A 17,128-nucleotide genomic window follows, 5' to 3' on the forward strand; every position below is an offset into this window, starting at 1 on the left:
TTATTCGCATAATACTTTCTGCATTCGATGAAAGTTTTTAATAATATAAACGATTTTTTTTATGATGATAAGATTAACCAAAAACAAGTTAAATAAATTTTATTTAACACTTTCATCTTTAGTTTTTGCCAATTTTGTTATTATTCTATCGTGTTCTATTTTAACATTCCAAAAACAATAAATTATTTACATAAACGTTTTGACTGAAAAAAATATTTAAGAAAAATAGTCATCCTCACGCAAGGAATCCTAACCGATGCAGAATTTGAAAACGAAATACGTTAAAAAATATAAAAGTGTAAGATGAGTGCCAAAAATAAAAAGAGAACAAAAATTAGATTACGGATAAAGTTTATTTATTTAAAGAAAAAGCTTAATTAAATTGAAACTCTCGATTACTTATAATAATAATCAGACGATTTATTATTATTTTTTACAATATAATAAAGTGTTTTCAAGGTTTACTGTTTTCTTTGATTCATGGAAAGTGGTCGAAGATCTTTTATGAATTTAATTTAATTGGTTTTTACAGTATAATCCACGTTATAATTTAAATAGTTTTCGTTATATATTTGCCATTCAATTATCACTCAAAATTTCACTGCATACTTTAATATTATACTTTTAACTTTTTATAGATTTATGTTACAAAGATAATAAGATGTCATTATTTTAAAAATATACACTTTTTATAAATATTTAGCATGTTGATAAAATGTATGCATATTAAAATTTATAGTGATAAAATATATGATAGTTTTGTATCAAAAAAATGTAAAATTATGATAATTAAATTGTAAAGTTTATAACTATGATATTTAATAAATGTCTTGAATTAATTAAATTGAGATGGCAAAAATGAACATTTTAATGTGTACAACTTGCGATAGTGAGGGTAGATATTTTAATGTCAATGAAGAGACACATACATATTTAAATGTACGCGCCATGCACGCGCGTTGCGTGAATCGCGAGTGCAATATTATAGACTTTTTATTGTTTAAATGTGAACTCACAACTTTGAGGAGCAATTTTATATGGACTTTCTATTTTTTTTTTTAATATTCATTCTTTTACCCTTCATAAATTAATTTTTTTTTCTAAATTATGTTAAAACAAATGTTAAATACTGTACTTTTTGTTCGTAGTATAATTTTTTCATGATAAGAATATATCAACCCTTTTACTCATATCATATTCTTATAAACTAATTTGAGAAAATTTTAAATATTATTAAACAAGTTAACATATAAAATATCTTTTACTCTTGATAAAATATTATACTTTTATCTTTACATTCTAATAAGTAACATGGAGTTGGTGGAAGGGTGACTCATGGAAACTCAATTTCAAAATAAAGTTGAAAACGGAGGAGAGTAGATGCATAATTATTAAAATGTTATTTAGTTATTAAATAAAAATAAATCACAATTCGTAAAAATGCCTATAAACATGACGAATAAAATAATATTTTTTACGGAACTATAAGTTTAAAATATTTTATATAATTTTCTATTAATGTTGCATCCATTGATCCCACTTAAAAGAGGATGATGAAACCCTATTAAAAAACTGGTAACGTTAACATGTTCTGGTAAACTCTATCGTAATGCCAAATCAATATATATTTATTAGAAATGGCAACTGGAGAAGTGCACATGTCTTTTTAAGTGAAAATTTATATTTTATTTATGTCTCAACTTTTAATAGTTATAAAAAGCGTGTTATATATGTTTCTGTCTAAAAGCAATAATTTTGATCCGTGGTTTGATTTTTATGACTAAATAAGTAAAATATATTCAATTTTGGATGTTTTTGAATCAATTATAATGTCAATGATTTGGTGATTTGGATATGTACTGAGGATAATCAAGTTAAAAAAAATTATGTTATATTTAAAAATTAATAGAAATTATCATTGATATTTGATTATTTCAGTTAGAATTGTGTCTTTGTTGAAAAACACTATGGAATAATCAATTATTAGATTTTATAATCAATTATTAAATATTATGAGATAATCGATTATTTTAAAATATTCTTATCTTTACTTAAAGTTCTCTATAATAATCGATTATCAAGTGAAATAATTGTTGTAAAAAAATTAGATATTTATTGTTTGTGAACATATTTATGTATATGTTTCTAGTGGATGAATTTGATAGTATGCAGGACGCTTCATGCAATTTGAATATTAATATGTATGGTAGTTGTTCACACATTATATGGTGGTTATGATGATATATATAGTTTTAATACATGTGAATGCTTTATGAACGATAAACATGGATATGGGTACCGGTTAAATATTTGGTGAAAGTAATTACAAAGGGAATACCGAGTGTTGTGTTTAAGTGTGATGTATTGAAATAGAAACTTCATGATTGGGAGATAATTATGACACTCTTAATAATTTTCAATTTCAAGTAGAAAATGATGATTATGTCGTGAATATGTGCGGTAGTTTGATGGAGTGGTAGTATGATATGAACAAGTTGTTTCACAACATATGGGGGGCAGATCCCACATGAGTCAAATGTCAATACATCTATCCAGATAATGAAAGTTTAAAATTGATATGATTATTTTTGTATTGTTTGATTTAGATGATAAATGTGATATTATTGTTTTAAATTATATGAAGGTTCTCTTGGTACTTTAGTTTATTCTTTTGTCTTTATAATTTTGGTATGTGTGTTTGTATTTTCTTTTGCAACGATTATCGAATGGTGTGAGTAGGAGCTAGTTGTTAACACTGTTTAAGCTTATAGTAAGATATTTTGTTTTTTGACTGTTTTATAAACTCTATATTACATTTTTAAGCTTGTATTTTATTAAATTAAATTTAATAAAATTTATTTTTAATTTTTTTTATTAAGTGAAATTAATTAAACTTAAAATTATATTTTAATTTATATTATATTTCATATTTTATTTTAAAATATTATTAGTAAATTTTTTAAAATCCACAAATATTTTTTAAAAATATTTAATTAATAACAAAACAGGTAACACAAAATTATTTTATTAAAATAAGATAAAGAGTGGAGAGTATGGATACCCTACATTATACATAAAAATACAAGAATATTTTGTTCATTAAATAAAGGTTTAATGTCTCCGTAGGTCCCTATTTTGGTCATGAATGTCAAATAGGTCCTCTTTCTTTTCGGCGTTTCAATTGAATCCTTGTTTTTGTAAAATTGAATCAATTACAGGCCTGCCGTTAAATTGGACAAACGGCCGTTACAGTATTGGTTACGTATCTTTGAAGCTTCAGACCATCTCCTCCTTGTCACTCTCCGCTTAAACTCCATTCCCAAAGCCCTCGATTTTATCAATTACCTCAGAAGCAGAACAGAGCACCACCAAGCCCTCTCTTGTGTGTTCGAAGGCGCTCTTGAACTCGCTACGCAGCACCCTAATTCGCAGAAAGAGCTTCTCATGCTTCATAGTTACCGAAAATCCAATGGTGATAACATTGCTCTCACTTCCAGATCTGCTTTCCTCCTTTTGAAGTGCCTAGGGGAGGCCCAAATGGTGGACGATTCGCTTCTTCTGTTCAAGGAGCTCGACCCCTGTTCCAAAAGTTCCGGAATTTGCAACGAATTGCTTAAGGGGTTGTTTAAATCGGGTTGCATTGATGATGCCCTCCAGGTGATTGACGAAATGCTTGAACGGGATTCTGATTTTCCTCCCGACGATTTCACGGGGGAAGTTGTTTTTGGGGTGTTGGGGAAGCAGGAGCGCCATGGAAGAAGCTTTGCTGATAATGAAATTGTGGGGTTGGTTACCAAGCTGTGTGAGCATGGAGTTTTCCCTGATGCGTTTAAGCTTACCCAAATCATAACGAAGATGTGCCGGCACCGGAAGAATGGTGTGGCGTGGGATCTTTTGCATGTTGTGATGAGATTGGGTGGTGCAGTTGCGGTTAAAGCTGCGTCTTGCAATGCTCTGTTAACTGGGTTGGGAAGGGAGAGGGACATTCAGCGGATGAATAAACTGATGGCAGAAATGGAAGAGATGGGATAAAGCCCAGTGTTGTGACCTTTGGGATTCTTGTTAATCATTTGTGCAAAGCTAGGAGGATTGATGAGGCACTGGAGGTATTTGATAAGTTGAGCGGCAAAGGAGAAGGTAATGATAGGTTTGATGTTGAGCCTGATGTAACGGCCGTTTGTCCAATTTAACGGCAGACCTGTAATTGATTCAATTTTACAAAAACAAGAACTCAATTGAAACGCCAAAAAAAAAGAGGACCTATTTGGCATTCATGACCAAAATAGGGACCTACGGAGACATTAAACCTTAAATAAAAGTACAAATTTCCAAAGTGTGAACGGAATTAGAAAATGAGTGAGAGGACGTTGGTATCGTGCGCGTGAGATAAGTGACCAAGTTTTTTATCCCAAAATGCCCTTCGCCTATGTCGATCTACTTCTGATATTTCAAATATTCCATAACCAAACCTTTTCTACATGTGAATTCATTAAAATATAAATCTACATTGTTAATATTATAATTCAGGAATTTAGTTATATAAAGGTTAAATTGGTCATTTAGGTTAATTATTTATCAATAATTACTAATTCTGCTCCACGTCCTTCGTGATATTATTCGCTACCTAATCTTTATCAATTATTATTTTATTTTAAATAAATAAATAAATTTTAATCCAATTATTATCCAAGCCCCCTCTCTCTTTCTTTTCTATTTAAAAGGTCAAGTTCAGTGTACCTTTTCTCCACTCTCACACTTTCTTTCTCTTCTTCATCAAACATGGCTTCTGTTAGTTCCGTCAACATGGCGATCATGCTGTTGTTCGCGCTCTTCGCGCTTTCTTCAGCCTTGGACATGTCCATAATATCCTACGACAACGCTCACCGGGACAAGGCCACGGGGCGCACCGAGGAGGAGGTCATGTCCCTGTACGAGGAGTGGCTCGTGAAGCACGGCAAACTGTACAACGCGCTCGGCGAGAAGGATAAGAGGTTTCAGATCTTCAAAGACAACTTGCAATTCGTCGACGAGATAAACGCCGCGAACCGAACCTACAGGTTGGGACTGAACCGGTTCGCGGATCTGACCAACGAGGAGTACAGGGCCAGGTACTTGGGAACGAGGATCGACCCGAACCGGAGGTTGGGAAGGACCCCGAGCAACCGTTACACGCCACGTGTCGGGGACGCACTCCCAGATTCCATTGATTGGAGGAAGGAAGGTGCTGTTGTCCCAGTCAAAGATCAAGGAAGCTGCGGTAAGCACTGTGCCACTCTCTATTGTGACTTATCTCTTACTCTTTTCTTTATCCTTTTTATTTTTCAATTGGAAGAGAAAAAGTTTAAATTCGTAACTTGTTTTTTTTTTTAATTTATCATTGTTGATCCATGTTTAATATCTGTTTTTGCAATTATTTTCTTAATTGTTTTGTTACCTAGATTAATTGGTACCAAATTGTATTTTAGTCAATGGTTTGGGTTTTTTTTTATCCCGTTACGCTTTTTCCTTAATCCACTCGGTTTTGGATCATTTACTTATCCTGACCGCAGTATTTCGATCGCTGATGAACTGATCCTAGTACTATGATTGTCGTGGTTTGGTCGTAGTGTTGTGACGGTCTGCCATGACGAAATTTTGCATATCGGATTGAATCTTTCTTCGAATGTGATTTAATAATTTTTTTATGAAAAAAAGAATTACTTTAAATCAAGTAGCGTGGGGTTGTTCTATGTTTATCCGTTGACCTTGAGTTCGAGTCCTGATATTGAGAACAATACATCTGATTCCTGACAATAGTTTTTGTATCAATGATTGTTTGTAATTTTGAATGTCTACATTTGTTTGATCGTCTACCTGTTTGTAGAAAATATCTACGGTGATAAAAAAAGAATAGCTCCTATTTCTTTACATTGAAAAATGATAAAAATTACGATTTTTTCCGCTTTCTCTTTAACTAATAATTGTTGATATTTTTGTTGGTCATATTTGATTGATTGCTTTGCTGTTGCTTGAATATCCACCTGATCTATTGATTAATATGGGGAATGACAACATCTAACGATAAATTCAATATTTCTTACGTTTGAAACCTCAATTCAAGATTTTAATTGAGGCCCACCTACCCAACCCTTTTGTCCCCATTACTACACAATTAGATCAGGATTACAAAAGTAGCATGATGGCCCGTGACTTGTGATAATAACTTGATCTGATAAAAAGGTTTGTGCCTATGAATCTTACGCAGATTCGTCAGGAGACATAACTACTTAAAACCTACCAATCACTTTTATAGTTCTTTGTCTCTGTGCACCATACCAATTTTTTTAGCTTTTGTTGTCCAAGAATATTTAATATTCTCTATATTTTAACCTGAGTAAAAAGGTCAAAATAATAATTTAAAGAAAGTTACTTTAGCCCAGGATGAAGTGAAGCATGAATTATAACAGAGCAAGGAGTAGGAGAGTGCTTCGGTGTTTGTAGTTGTATTCTGACAAATGAGTTTCTTGAGTGATCTTTGTCTTAACAACCTGTAATTTTTTAAGGTTAGTTTGTGATTTGTTTAATGACTATTTTCTTTAATGTAGGGAGCTGTTGGTCATTCTCAGCAATTGGTGCAGTGGAAGGAATTAATAAGATAGTGACTGGCGAACTGATTTCATTATCAGAACAAGAATTGGTGGATTGTGATACAGGATATAACATGGGATGCAATGGAGGACTTATGGACTATGCATTTGAGTTCATCATCAACAATGGAGGCATTGATTCCGAGGAGGATTACCCTTACCGTGGTGTTGATGGTACATGTGACCAGTATAGGGTTAGTAACTTGGTCCTGATTTTTTAAGAAAATAATTGCTTCTAAAACATAGTCATCAATCAAATTCTTATGTTCCTTTGTTTTGTTTGGTTATTTTGCTAATGTGCAGAAAAATGCCAAAGTTGTTTCTATTGATTCTTATGAAGATGTTAATTCCTATGATGAGTTAGCATTGAAAAAGGCCGTTGCAAATCAGCCCGTGAGCGTTGCTATTGAAGGAGGAGGAAGGGAATTTCAACTTTATTCATCTGTAAGTTTTCAATCTGATTTTATTCATGACCTGGGAAAAGAAGGTGTGCCTATTGCATAGAAAGAAGTAGAATGGGAAGATCCAAAGTCCAAAGTTTTGAGTCTAAGTGAAAAACATGTGGTTTATTTTTTGCTTTTGATAAGAATATAAAAACTTCCACTCTTTCCCTATTCAATTTTAAACAAAATTGGTTTTGCAATGTGGACATAATTTTTTAATCAGTATATTTCATATTTGTCAGGGTGTCTTCTCTGGAAGATGTGGAACAGCACTAGATCATGGTGTTGTGGCTGTTGGGTATGGTACAGAAAACGGTCATGATTATTGGATTGTGAGGAATTCATGGGGTGCTGATTGGGGAGAGGAAGGATACATCAGAATGGAAAGAAATCTGGGTAACAGCAGATCAGGAAAGTGTGGAATTGCGATCGAGCCATCTTATCCCGTTAAGAATGGTCCAAACCCACCCAACCCTGGACCCTCACCCCCTTCACCCGTGAAGCCACCAAATGTCTGTGACAATTACTACAGCTGTTCAAACACTGCCACTTGTTGCTGCATTTTCGAGTTTGGAAACGCTTGTTTTGAGTGGGGTTGCTGTCCTCTTGAAGGTGCTACCTGCTGTGATGACCACTACAGTTGCTGCCCTCATGACTATCCCATCTGCAACGTTAGAGCTGGAACTTGTCTCAGGGTATGACAAAGACCTTCTAATGTTTTCTTACATGCTTGCATTTTGAACTGAATTTTCAGGTTGAACCAAGCATTTGCATTTACAACTATTTTGGAATTTGGTGTTTGATAGTTCATACTCCATCCTTATAGAGAGAGCACATAGCATTCAAGGGATGCGTGAATGCAATTGCATTTTTGTATACTTATCTGAATTTTCTGTGAATGACAGAGCGAGAACAACCCATTTGGAGTGAAGGCATTGAGGCGTACTCCAGCCAAACCCCATGGGGGATTTGCAGGCAACAAGGTCAACAATGCTTAAGCTGTTAAGGGGAATGCATACGTGCAGAAGGAGCCAGTGATGAAGTAAAAGGAAGAAGAGCACATACACTTCTCCTTTACTTTTACATAATATTTGCACGTAACATGCAAATCTGTATCATTTTATTATGATACACAAACAGACTTTTCCTGATCAAATTTCAGTCGAACATTGGCTGTGTACATAGGGCCATATTATTTATGCTCTTGTATTTGTATTCAAACTCCAAATGGCGAACATATTTCATTGCTGTTAGTTTCCAAGTTCTGTAAATTATGCTACATTGAAGCTATATTTGGATTTGCCCCAAATTCACATGCTATCTTATCTTATTTCCTTGCATGTTGGAATACACTGGACCCATGTGCGTGCTTTGTTGAATTCTGCTTAGTTTAGCTGCTTTTTGCTGAGAGGGTATTATGGCTGATGGAAATCATTCTCCTTTTGAATAATATGTGGACTAAAGCGATGAAGTAGCATGCGTTAGTTTAAAATTAGATTTTAATGGAAATGCTGTTTTCAGAAGAAATAGTTGAAGTATTTAATTAGAAGAGTTATTTATCATTTAATAATACATTGATAGTCTACAGTTTGAGAAAACACTAATAGACTCTAAAACATGAAAATACTCTATTTTTATTGTAAAATACGAAGTTTGATTTAGATAACAACCATTGGATTTAAACTACTTGATGGTTTAGTTATTTTCAATCATGCAACTTCAAAAATCAAGGCAGGTGATACAAAATTTACAAAACATTTATACAAGTTATCTGATGAATAAATGTTCTGAGGTGTTTCCTGATGAAAGAACTCAAATACCGTTATAACAAAACTGTACATTATAGCAAAAAATTTGAGCAGGGGACCAGGGGCAAATACTGATGGTCTCTTTGGACAGCTTCTCGATGCAGACTTCAATCTATCACTCTGTTTCATTTCGTTTTCTACACCAGCACACTGCATTATAGGGACCGTTCTTACACAGGGTCGAGCTTCACTTGCAAAATGCAATCCAATCCGGGTAAGTTGATTTTTTCCTTGCATCAATTTCTTACACTCCATAAAATTCTTTGGTCACCTCTTCAATTTCCATAGCTTTTGAATCATACGTTACACAATCATACAACAACAACAATTATTCACCTGTCTTCCCCTAATAATTTAAACTTTTGTTCTTTTTTCAATAAATATTTATTCAAATACATAAGTTTGAAAAATGAATTTCCGACCATATCTTTACAAGACATTATTGTCTCCAAATCATAATCTATTATATGAGTACGACAGAAATGGGAAACTCTTGATGAGACTTGTTTATGTCTATAGGAGAGCATTTTCTTTTGTCAGTTTTTCGACTGTAGCCTTGCTGTTACCATTTTGCAACTGCTAAGGTAAACCTATCATCCAACCAACAACTTGGTCGCGAGGTGTTAAGACAACATCAACAATGTCTTTTTCACAAAAAAAAAAATGTGAGATGTAACGTAAAAAAAGAAAAATATGAAATGAAGTAGCAGAAGGTTGTATCTGCACTGAATTTATATTTAGCCTTATTGTGCAGAAGAGAAAGTAGTATTCCATAAGCATTCCATCAATATTCCCTTGTGGCAGAGAAATATAATAATCTCTGTCATGAACAATAAATTATTACCATCTAATTAAACTAAAACATAGGGTGATTATAGTCATTCTCAAATCTATTGAAAACTTTCAAGTTACAATGTTTCATTAGTCAAAAAATAAGACACAAAATATCATGATTTTCAAAAAAAATTGACCACAGAAAACATGGTGTTCTGAACAATGCGTAGCTAACACTTTTATTTATGCAGGACCATCTTTCCTTGTTTTTGTGGTTCCATTCAAGGTTGGTGGAATGTTCCTATCCAAGTTCATAGCTATTATGGAAAAAAAGTTGGATCTTTCCTCTTGCAATCCATTCACTCTTGTTACTTGGTTGGTGTGTAGGCAACTTGAAACTTTCCATTGGTTTCCATCTGTAGATTGCTTTTGGCAATGCATGAGTGTTGAATGGTAGGTATGGTCTTTGAATGGAAAATACACCTAGCTAGTATGCTATGGAGGTAGCTCAACTTCCTTTGAATGGTGATCACTAGATTGAGATCTTAAGCAATCTAAAGAAGAAGAAAAACTCTTCAATTGTTCCAAGTTGGAAATTCAAGTTTAAGTTTAAATTTTACATTAAAATTTAAAAATATATATGTAAAAAACTCATAAATATTTTATGTTAAAGTTTTAAGATTTTATATAGGTTAGATTCATATATAATCCAATTTGTATGGTATATCTTGGAATTCTATCAAAAGACAAATCATAAATTACTAATAATGGTAAATTGAAATTTTGAAGAAAAGTGTGAATCAATACATATTTTTGACCCATGTAGTAGTCATGTCTAATTCCAATTTAATGTTTACACATTTTATTTATTAAAAATAATCTGCAATTTTAATATTTTGCTTTTTCAAATTTCATCTCTCAAATTTATAAGGGTTGCAATCAATTCATTGAATTACTGTTTTCGTTTACCTAATCCTTTCTATTGTTATTTTATTTTCAAATAACTAGATATTGATAATAGGATTTGACTTACAAGATTTTAAAAGTTAAATACGTTTTTCATTATGTGTTCTCTTTTTCATCTTTCTAAAATTTAAATAATTGCTTTTAAAATTTATAAATCATTAAAATTTTCTTTTATTTATGTTAAATACATATGTTTATCTAATATAATTTCTTATTTTCATTTTAAAATAAATAAATAATGTTAAAAACTATCATATGCCAATATTATATCACCAACATTTAGTAGTGACAAAATACATCGAGGTAGGTAATATATTGAATGTATCCTATCTTACTTCACCAAATGAAGTTGTGTTTTATGTTTGATAGAGATTATTTTAAACTAATTATTTATTTATTTTTTTATAATATTTTAAAACTTTTTTCTCAACATTCTCTCTAACTTCTTTATAACTTTTGAAATTGATCTCATCATTTTCTCGAAAAAGAGTGTCAATGGTCGCAAAATGATGATGAATCCCAATTTATTAGAATTTAAATTAGAGTAAATTTTTTCATACCTCAAATCTCAAGTTCTCTATTTCTTGTTTTAGTAGAATGTGTGAAGTTTTGGTATCGCATGTGAGGTCAAAGCTAAATAAATTATATTTATTATACTAGGCTTGTAGTCATATATTTAATGTGTGAATCAGGCATCATGGAAGCAAGTTAGAACTTCTCTCCCTTTTTAAATGTTTGAAGCAATTTCTTGAATAATATAAGAACTAAGGAAAGGTGGACTTATTTTTTAAGTATCCGTGAAATATTGAAATTTGAAATTATTTGAACTAGGTGGTGGTGGTATGACATGGTGGGTTAGATTGAAACCAATATTGGTCATGTCGTAATAATTTTTAGCTTAAATAATTTCATTCGTCTTTATTTCTTTTAAGAATAAATTGATTTTTTTTGTTTCAATTTTAAAAAATTTGATGCAAGTCTTTTATATTAGTATTGTACTAACGCTATTAAAAATGTGTCATATGTCATTTTATAATTTTTTTAAATACTTTTTAATTAATTTTATCTTTATTTTTTAAAAAATAAAAATTTGTCATGTATCATGAAACAATGTGTAATGTAACATTGACAATTTATTATTATTTTAGTCTTAATTATGTCCATGTATTATTGTTTTGTCTTAATGGAGTCTTAAATTTTTTTAAATTAAACAATTTTGTCTATTCCAAATTGAAATGCAATTTAATTTTTATATAAATATTATATAAATATTTTTACTAAATATTTTTAACAAGTTATTTATAAAAAATAATAATAAAATATTTAAAATTAATTTCAACTAATAAACATGTTAAATTCGTTTATGAATTGTATTTCATAAAATAAAGTACATTTATCAATTTTCTTAAAATAATTGTATATTTTTAAAATGTTTGAGTTGGTTTAAAAATAACAATTTAACAAATTCAAATATAAGATTTTAAAATAATTTTAAAATAAATAAATTTAAAATAAAGTTTAATATAAAATATAAATATATATAAACTTAATATTATTAAGGTTTAATACCTATTTTGGTCCCTCGGTTTCTAGGGTCTGCTCAAAGTTGTTTTCCTTTTTTTCAAAAGTTCACTAACATTCTACTTTTCGCAAAAACGGTGCACGTTAGTCCTTTTTGCTTATGACGTTAAAAAGACTAACGGCATAGCTGCCCAGCTGGCAAAAAACTGTACAGTTTTGGTTGACGTGTTAAATTGAATTGTTGATTCATCCTGAAAGCAAAGTGATTCATGGTTGTTGTTCCCAAATTTAAAAGCAAAGTTAGGGTTGTTGGTGATTCGTGCTACATTTGTTCTCAAATCTAAAAGCAAAGTTAGGGTTCTTGGAGATTCATGCTACTGTTGTTCCCAAATTTAAAAGCAAAGGGTTATGGTTAGAGATGACTTCATCACAAAGTTGTTCTTCCTGTTCGAAGGCAACGTGCAAAGGATTTTCGCAATCCTCACACGGTGCCGTTTCGATGGGAGTTGGGATAACCTCTATTTGCCACTGTGGTGATATTGTTGTAATGAAAGTTGCCAAAACTTCAAGGAATGCTGGGAGAAAATTTTGGGGATGTCGTCATTACAAGGTGTTTTGAATACCGTAGTCACTTTTATGTGTATTGGATTTTATGTGTTCATACATTTTTGTGTTCTTGGTGAATAATAGGGTGGATTTTCAACTGGGATGTCATGTAATTTTTTCAAGTGGTGTTCTGAAGACAACGTTGATGATAGAGATGGTACAATTGTGAGGCAAAGCAACAAGATATGTGATCTCGAAAATAATGTGAAAGAGTTGCAGAGAAGGATAAAGTTCGTAGTTGGAGTTGTGTTTGCTGTTATTGTGTTGAACATTATGACATTGTGGCTGTGTTTAGGTTGATCTTAGGTGTGCAATGTGCAATGTATGTTTTGTTCATGTAATGACTTAGGTGTTTATCTTCATGTTTTGTTCATGTAATATCAGTTGATGTTGTTATATGAGTGAACAATCTGAGTTCGTGCAATAAAGTTCGTTTTAGTCCCCGTACGTTTTAAAAATGTTAAATGTGGTCCCCCTTTCCTTAAAAAATTGTTCAAGGTGGTCCCTAATGTGTATGACTGTAATACATATTAAGGATACCTGACATACTAACAGATATAATTACATAATATCACTACTTTCAAATATCACAACATAATATCACTACAACTATAATAACATATTTAATTAAAGTGCTTAATAGCACTACAAAATTAAAGTGCTTAACAAGAGTACAACATACATAATTAAAGTGCTTAATAAGAGTACAAAATAGATCCAAATACATCCAAATTTTCAGTTAAGTCTATGGATCTTTTCTTCTAATATTTAACTTTTTCCTTGCTATTAGTGGAGTTAAATATGGGATGAAATCTTGAGTTGGTTGTGGTGGGTGAGGAGATTGGGGATTTGATGGCTGTGAAGGTGCAAGGGGTTGTGAACTTTGTGCATGTGCTGGTTCTGTTGGTTCTATGATGGTTGGACGTAAAGGGCACACTTTTTTGTTGTACCCCACTTCACGGCAGATGCTACATTTCTTTCTGTGCCCACCAACACTCATTTGGGTCTCATCCTTAGTTAGCTCCCATGGCTCCATTCTTCTTTGTTTTCTTTGGTCTCCTAGGCATCTTCCTCTTAAGTGGTGGCAGTACATCAGGACAACTTGTTTTTTCCCATAGGAGGTGGCCATTCACAAGATAGATGATGTACGCATATGCATCTTCATATGTGGATTTCCTGAACCAAGTTGGTATAAAAGTTTTTGGGTCTACATTTGAATAGTTCATTGCTGCAACTGCATGACAACATGGGATGCCACTGATCATCCACTTCCTGCATGTAGCTACATTCTTCATTGTCCAGGTCCACTATGAACTTGTTCCCAATGACTGAAACATGCCTAATCTAAAAAATCCTTCTTGCAAACCAGCTGAAAGAAATGAACATAAATAAGGAACATCAACAATTGGATATGAACATAATTGGGATCCAATATCTTGACAAATTACATTCCTTTATAAGTCTTTTGTTGATCTTTGGACAGACATCAAAATCCATAGATGTCACCTTCGTTCTGTTCATGGCCCATCTTTTCATCAAATACAGTCTAATATCCTCCAGCATGGTGATAATGGGTTTTGCTCTGGCATGAACAATAACATTGTTCACTGATGTTGTTATCTAGGCTATCACACATTGCTTGAGGGATGAACCTACTTCTTGACCAATACCTATTGCATAATAATGAAGAAAATGGGTTACCAAACATGAGTAATGTAGAATCTTTGTACATGTAAGGGAAAAGATGTACCTTGAGGGAATGACTATGAGGTATTTATATGCTTCTTCATTCACTGCTCTGATATTCAACATCTCTCTCCCAAGCTTGAGGGTACGTGCTTGTGGCAGCCCTCCACATCAAATTCTTCAATATCTGACCAGAAAATCTTTTCCTAAAGTTAGCATAAAGGTGTCTGATGCATAATCTTTGTTCTGCCCTAGGCAAAAGCTCTTGGATAGCTGGCACCAACCCCTGCCAACATAAATTTTTTAATCAAACATACATGATTAATAAAGTATGAATAATAAAATAATTTAAGTAGTGCATGCACCTTTTGCTGGTCAGACATCCACGTGTATGCCCAACAAACTTCATTGCCCCCAAGGTCTTCAACCAATAATTGCAAAAATCAGGACCAACTATATTTATTTTCGACTTCAACTACTGCATATGCAAGGAGTAGCATTTGCACATTTGGGTCCCTCCCAACAACAGTAAACAACTCTCCCTTATAAAGGCCTTTCAAAAAACAACCATCTAAACAGATGATGGGCCTACAACTAATAAAATTGTCCTTACATGCTTTAAGACAAACATAAAATCTCTCGAATATGGACTGATCATTATCACTATTCACTTTAACCTTAACCGTTGACCCTGGGTTACATCTCAATACCTCATGTGCGTAGTCATAAATCCTTCGAAACTGTTCTTTAAAATCCCCTTCACGTTAACTTGATGCCATTAACTTTGCCCTTCTTACTTTCTAAATTGATACATTGGTGTTCCATTTCCTTAATGCTTTAGTACGTATGTCTTGGACTCTTATACTAGGATTCTCATGTAAAGACTTATCTATTTCATGACTCAACCACTTAGTATTCATCATTTTAATGTTCAATTTCCTGCTGCAAGAATGAACATCACCAATCTTCCTTAACTGCCAAATCTTGCGTGATGGCAAATACCCACAGTAAGCTACCCATGGACACTTTTTTGTCCACCCATGCATTTCACCTTTACCCTACGGTTATCATTTTTTACAAACTTAAGAACCTTCCCAGCATGAATAGCATAGCTTATAATGGCTTCCTTAAACTCATCCTTATCAGTAAATATAGTACCAAGTTCCCATTTGTAATCTGACATTGACTTCTTTTTCCCATATGTAGGAAAGGAACCTCTACTTGGTCTGTCCTTAGTGTCATCCTCCTCACTTCCACTATTTTTTGGAGTTAGCAGCACATCTGACTCCCACATCATCTGACAACCCCCTACCATGTCCTTGTGCTTCGTTATCACTGTCTTCCATCCTGTATTATGAATCACTGTTGTCCAAACCAATACTCAAATCTCCTGCCTCCTCCAAGTTTTCTTCACCAATAATATGTGCTTCATCCTCAGTATCCACTTGCACTTCTTCCTCACTGTGCAGTTCTACTTCTTCCTCCACTACACCCACTTCCTCCACCTCCACTGAACCTACTCCCTGCACCTCCACTACACCCTTTTGGTTAACCTCCACTTCAAACACTTGCTCCAACCCAGTACACCATCCTGCTCCACCTCCACGCCACCCTCTGTGTTAACCTGCACTCCATCATCTCTCTCCAAGTCACGAACACAGTCAAGAGGACCTTCCTCAACCTCCTGTTGCACTTCAACAGGACCTTCTACACCAATCTTAACCCCACTACCCTCACCATTCTCTGCAAGCCCTTGGCAAAGGTAAAGAATTTCATTCTCATTTTCTACAACCACTGCTTCGCTCACTTTATGTACAACATGCAAGTTGACTTTCCCCAACAATTTTCCCACATTCATCATGTTCATAGCTCCTTTATCGTCATATAGCTTATGTAAAACATGTTGAATATTGTAATATAACTCTTCTACTTCAATGTAACCCAAATCTTTAAGTGAACCTACTACTCCAAAATAACTCCATGTATCGGGGTCAATGTCCCAATAACATATCTCCCCACCTATATACTTAAAGGGCACTTCCTTTATCAAGGTCCCACCGTGGTGGATCATTACCTCAAACCTATCGTTAGACATCCCTACCCTGCAAATGGAAAGGGGGACCACTCAATTAACTTAAATTAACACCCATGGGACCAATTTCAACACCCAACGCCACTACTTTTTCCATAAACCCTCAGCACGCGACAAATATAATAATATTTTAACCCATTCCACCCATTACAAAACAAATATAGAATACACCCATTAAAGACGACAAACATCATGAATGAAAGTAGTTAATAATGCGATCAGTAACTACACCAACAACATAAGTAAGAAGACTAACCTCACTAGCGCTGATGAACGAACCACACTCTTCGACGAACCACGAACGCGATTTCACTAGGAATCTAACTCTGGATTGTTGAACCCTAAATCACCCCGAAATTGCGAGTTGATTTTATCCCAAATGTAATATTACTTCAGTTAATCCTAATTTTATTTTAACCCTATCTTTTACATATTCCACGTCATTTTAAATTATTTTATTTTAACACATATAATGAAGTCACAGTGCCACCACAACAAGAACTGTACAACTCATCAGTTTTTTGCCAGTTGGACAGCTTTGTCGTTAGTCTTTTTAACGCCGTAAGCAAAAAGGACTAACGTGCACCGTTTTTGTGAAAAGTAGGA

At 33.2% G+C, this 17,128-nt stretch overlaps 2 protein-coding genes across 2 annotated transcripts; both read left to right on the top strand.

Annotated features, from left to right (window-relative positions):
• The first annotated feature begins 2,285 nt into the window (after nt 1-2,285).
• LOC124825712 (pentatricopeptide repeat-containing protein At3g61520, mitochondrial-like) lies at nt 2,286-4,032 on the top strand. The gene is made up of 2 exons (XM_047298404.2): nt 2,286-2,295; nt 3,275-4,032. The coding sequence occupies exons 1-2, from the start codon at nt 2,286-2,288 to the stop codon at nt 4,030-4,032; spliced, it is 768 nt and encodes a 255-aa protein (XP_047154360.2).
• A 707-nt stretch (nt 4,033-4,739) lies between these two features.
• RD21A (Granulin repeat cysteine protease family protein) lies at nt 4,740-8,448 on the top strand. Its single transcript, XM_047298456.2, has 5 exons — nt 4,740-5,257; nt 6,585-6,820; nt 6,930-7,070; nt 7,312-7,764; nt 7,975-8,448. Exons 1-5 carry the CDS (start codon nt 4,780-4,782, stop codon nt 8,065-8,067), a joined length of 1,401 nt encoding a protein of 466 aa, XP_047154412.1. The 5' UTR covers nt 4,740-4,779; the 3' UTR covers nt 8,068-8,448.
• The last annotated feature ends 8,680 nt before the right edge of the window (nt 8,449-17,128 follow it).

The sequence above is a fragment of the Vigna umbellata genome, chromosome 1, assembly GCF_029865625.1.
Source record: "Vigna umbellata cultivar VRB3 chromosome 1, Vumbellata_1.0, whole genome shotgun sequence".
Classification (NCBI taxonomy): domain Eukaryota; kingdom Viridiplantae; phylum Streptophyta; class Magnoliopsida; order Fabales; family Fabaceae; genus Vigna; species Vigna umbellata.

What these genes read in the sequence shown, in the direction of transcription:
- RD21A (XM_047298456.2), top strand. Translation starts at nt 4,780, where the DNA reads ATGGCTTCTGTTAGTTCCGTCAACATGGCGATCATGCTGTTGTTCGCG. An exon ending in GTACATGTGACCAGTATAGG is followed by an intron (nt 6,821 to 6,929) that starts GTTAGTAACTTG and finishes GCTAATGTGCAG; the next exon opens with AAAAATGCCAAAGTTGTTTC. An exon ending in GAGCTGGAACTTGTCTCAGG is followed by an intron (nt 7,765 to 7,974) that starts GTATGACAAAGA and finishes TGTGAATGACAG; the next exon opens with AGCGAGAACAACCCATTTGG.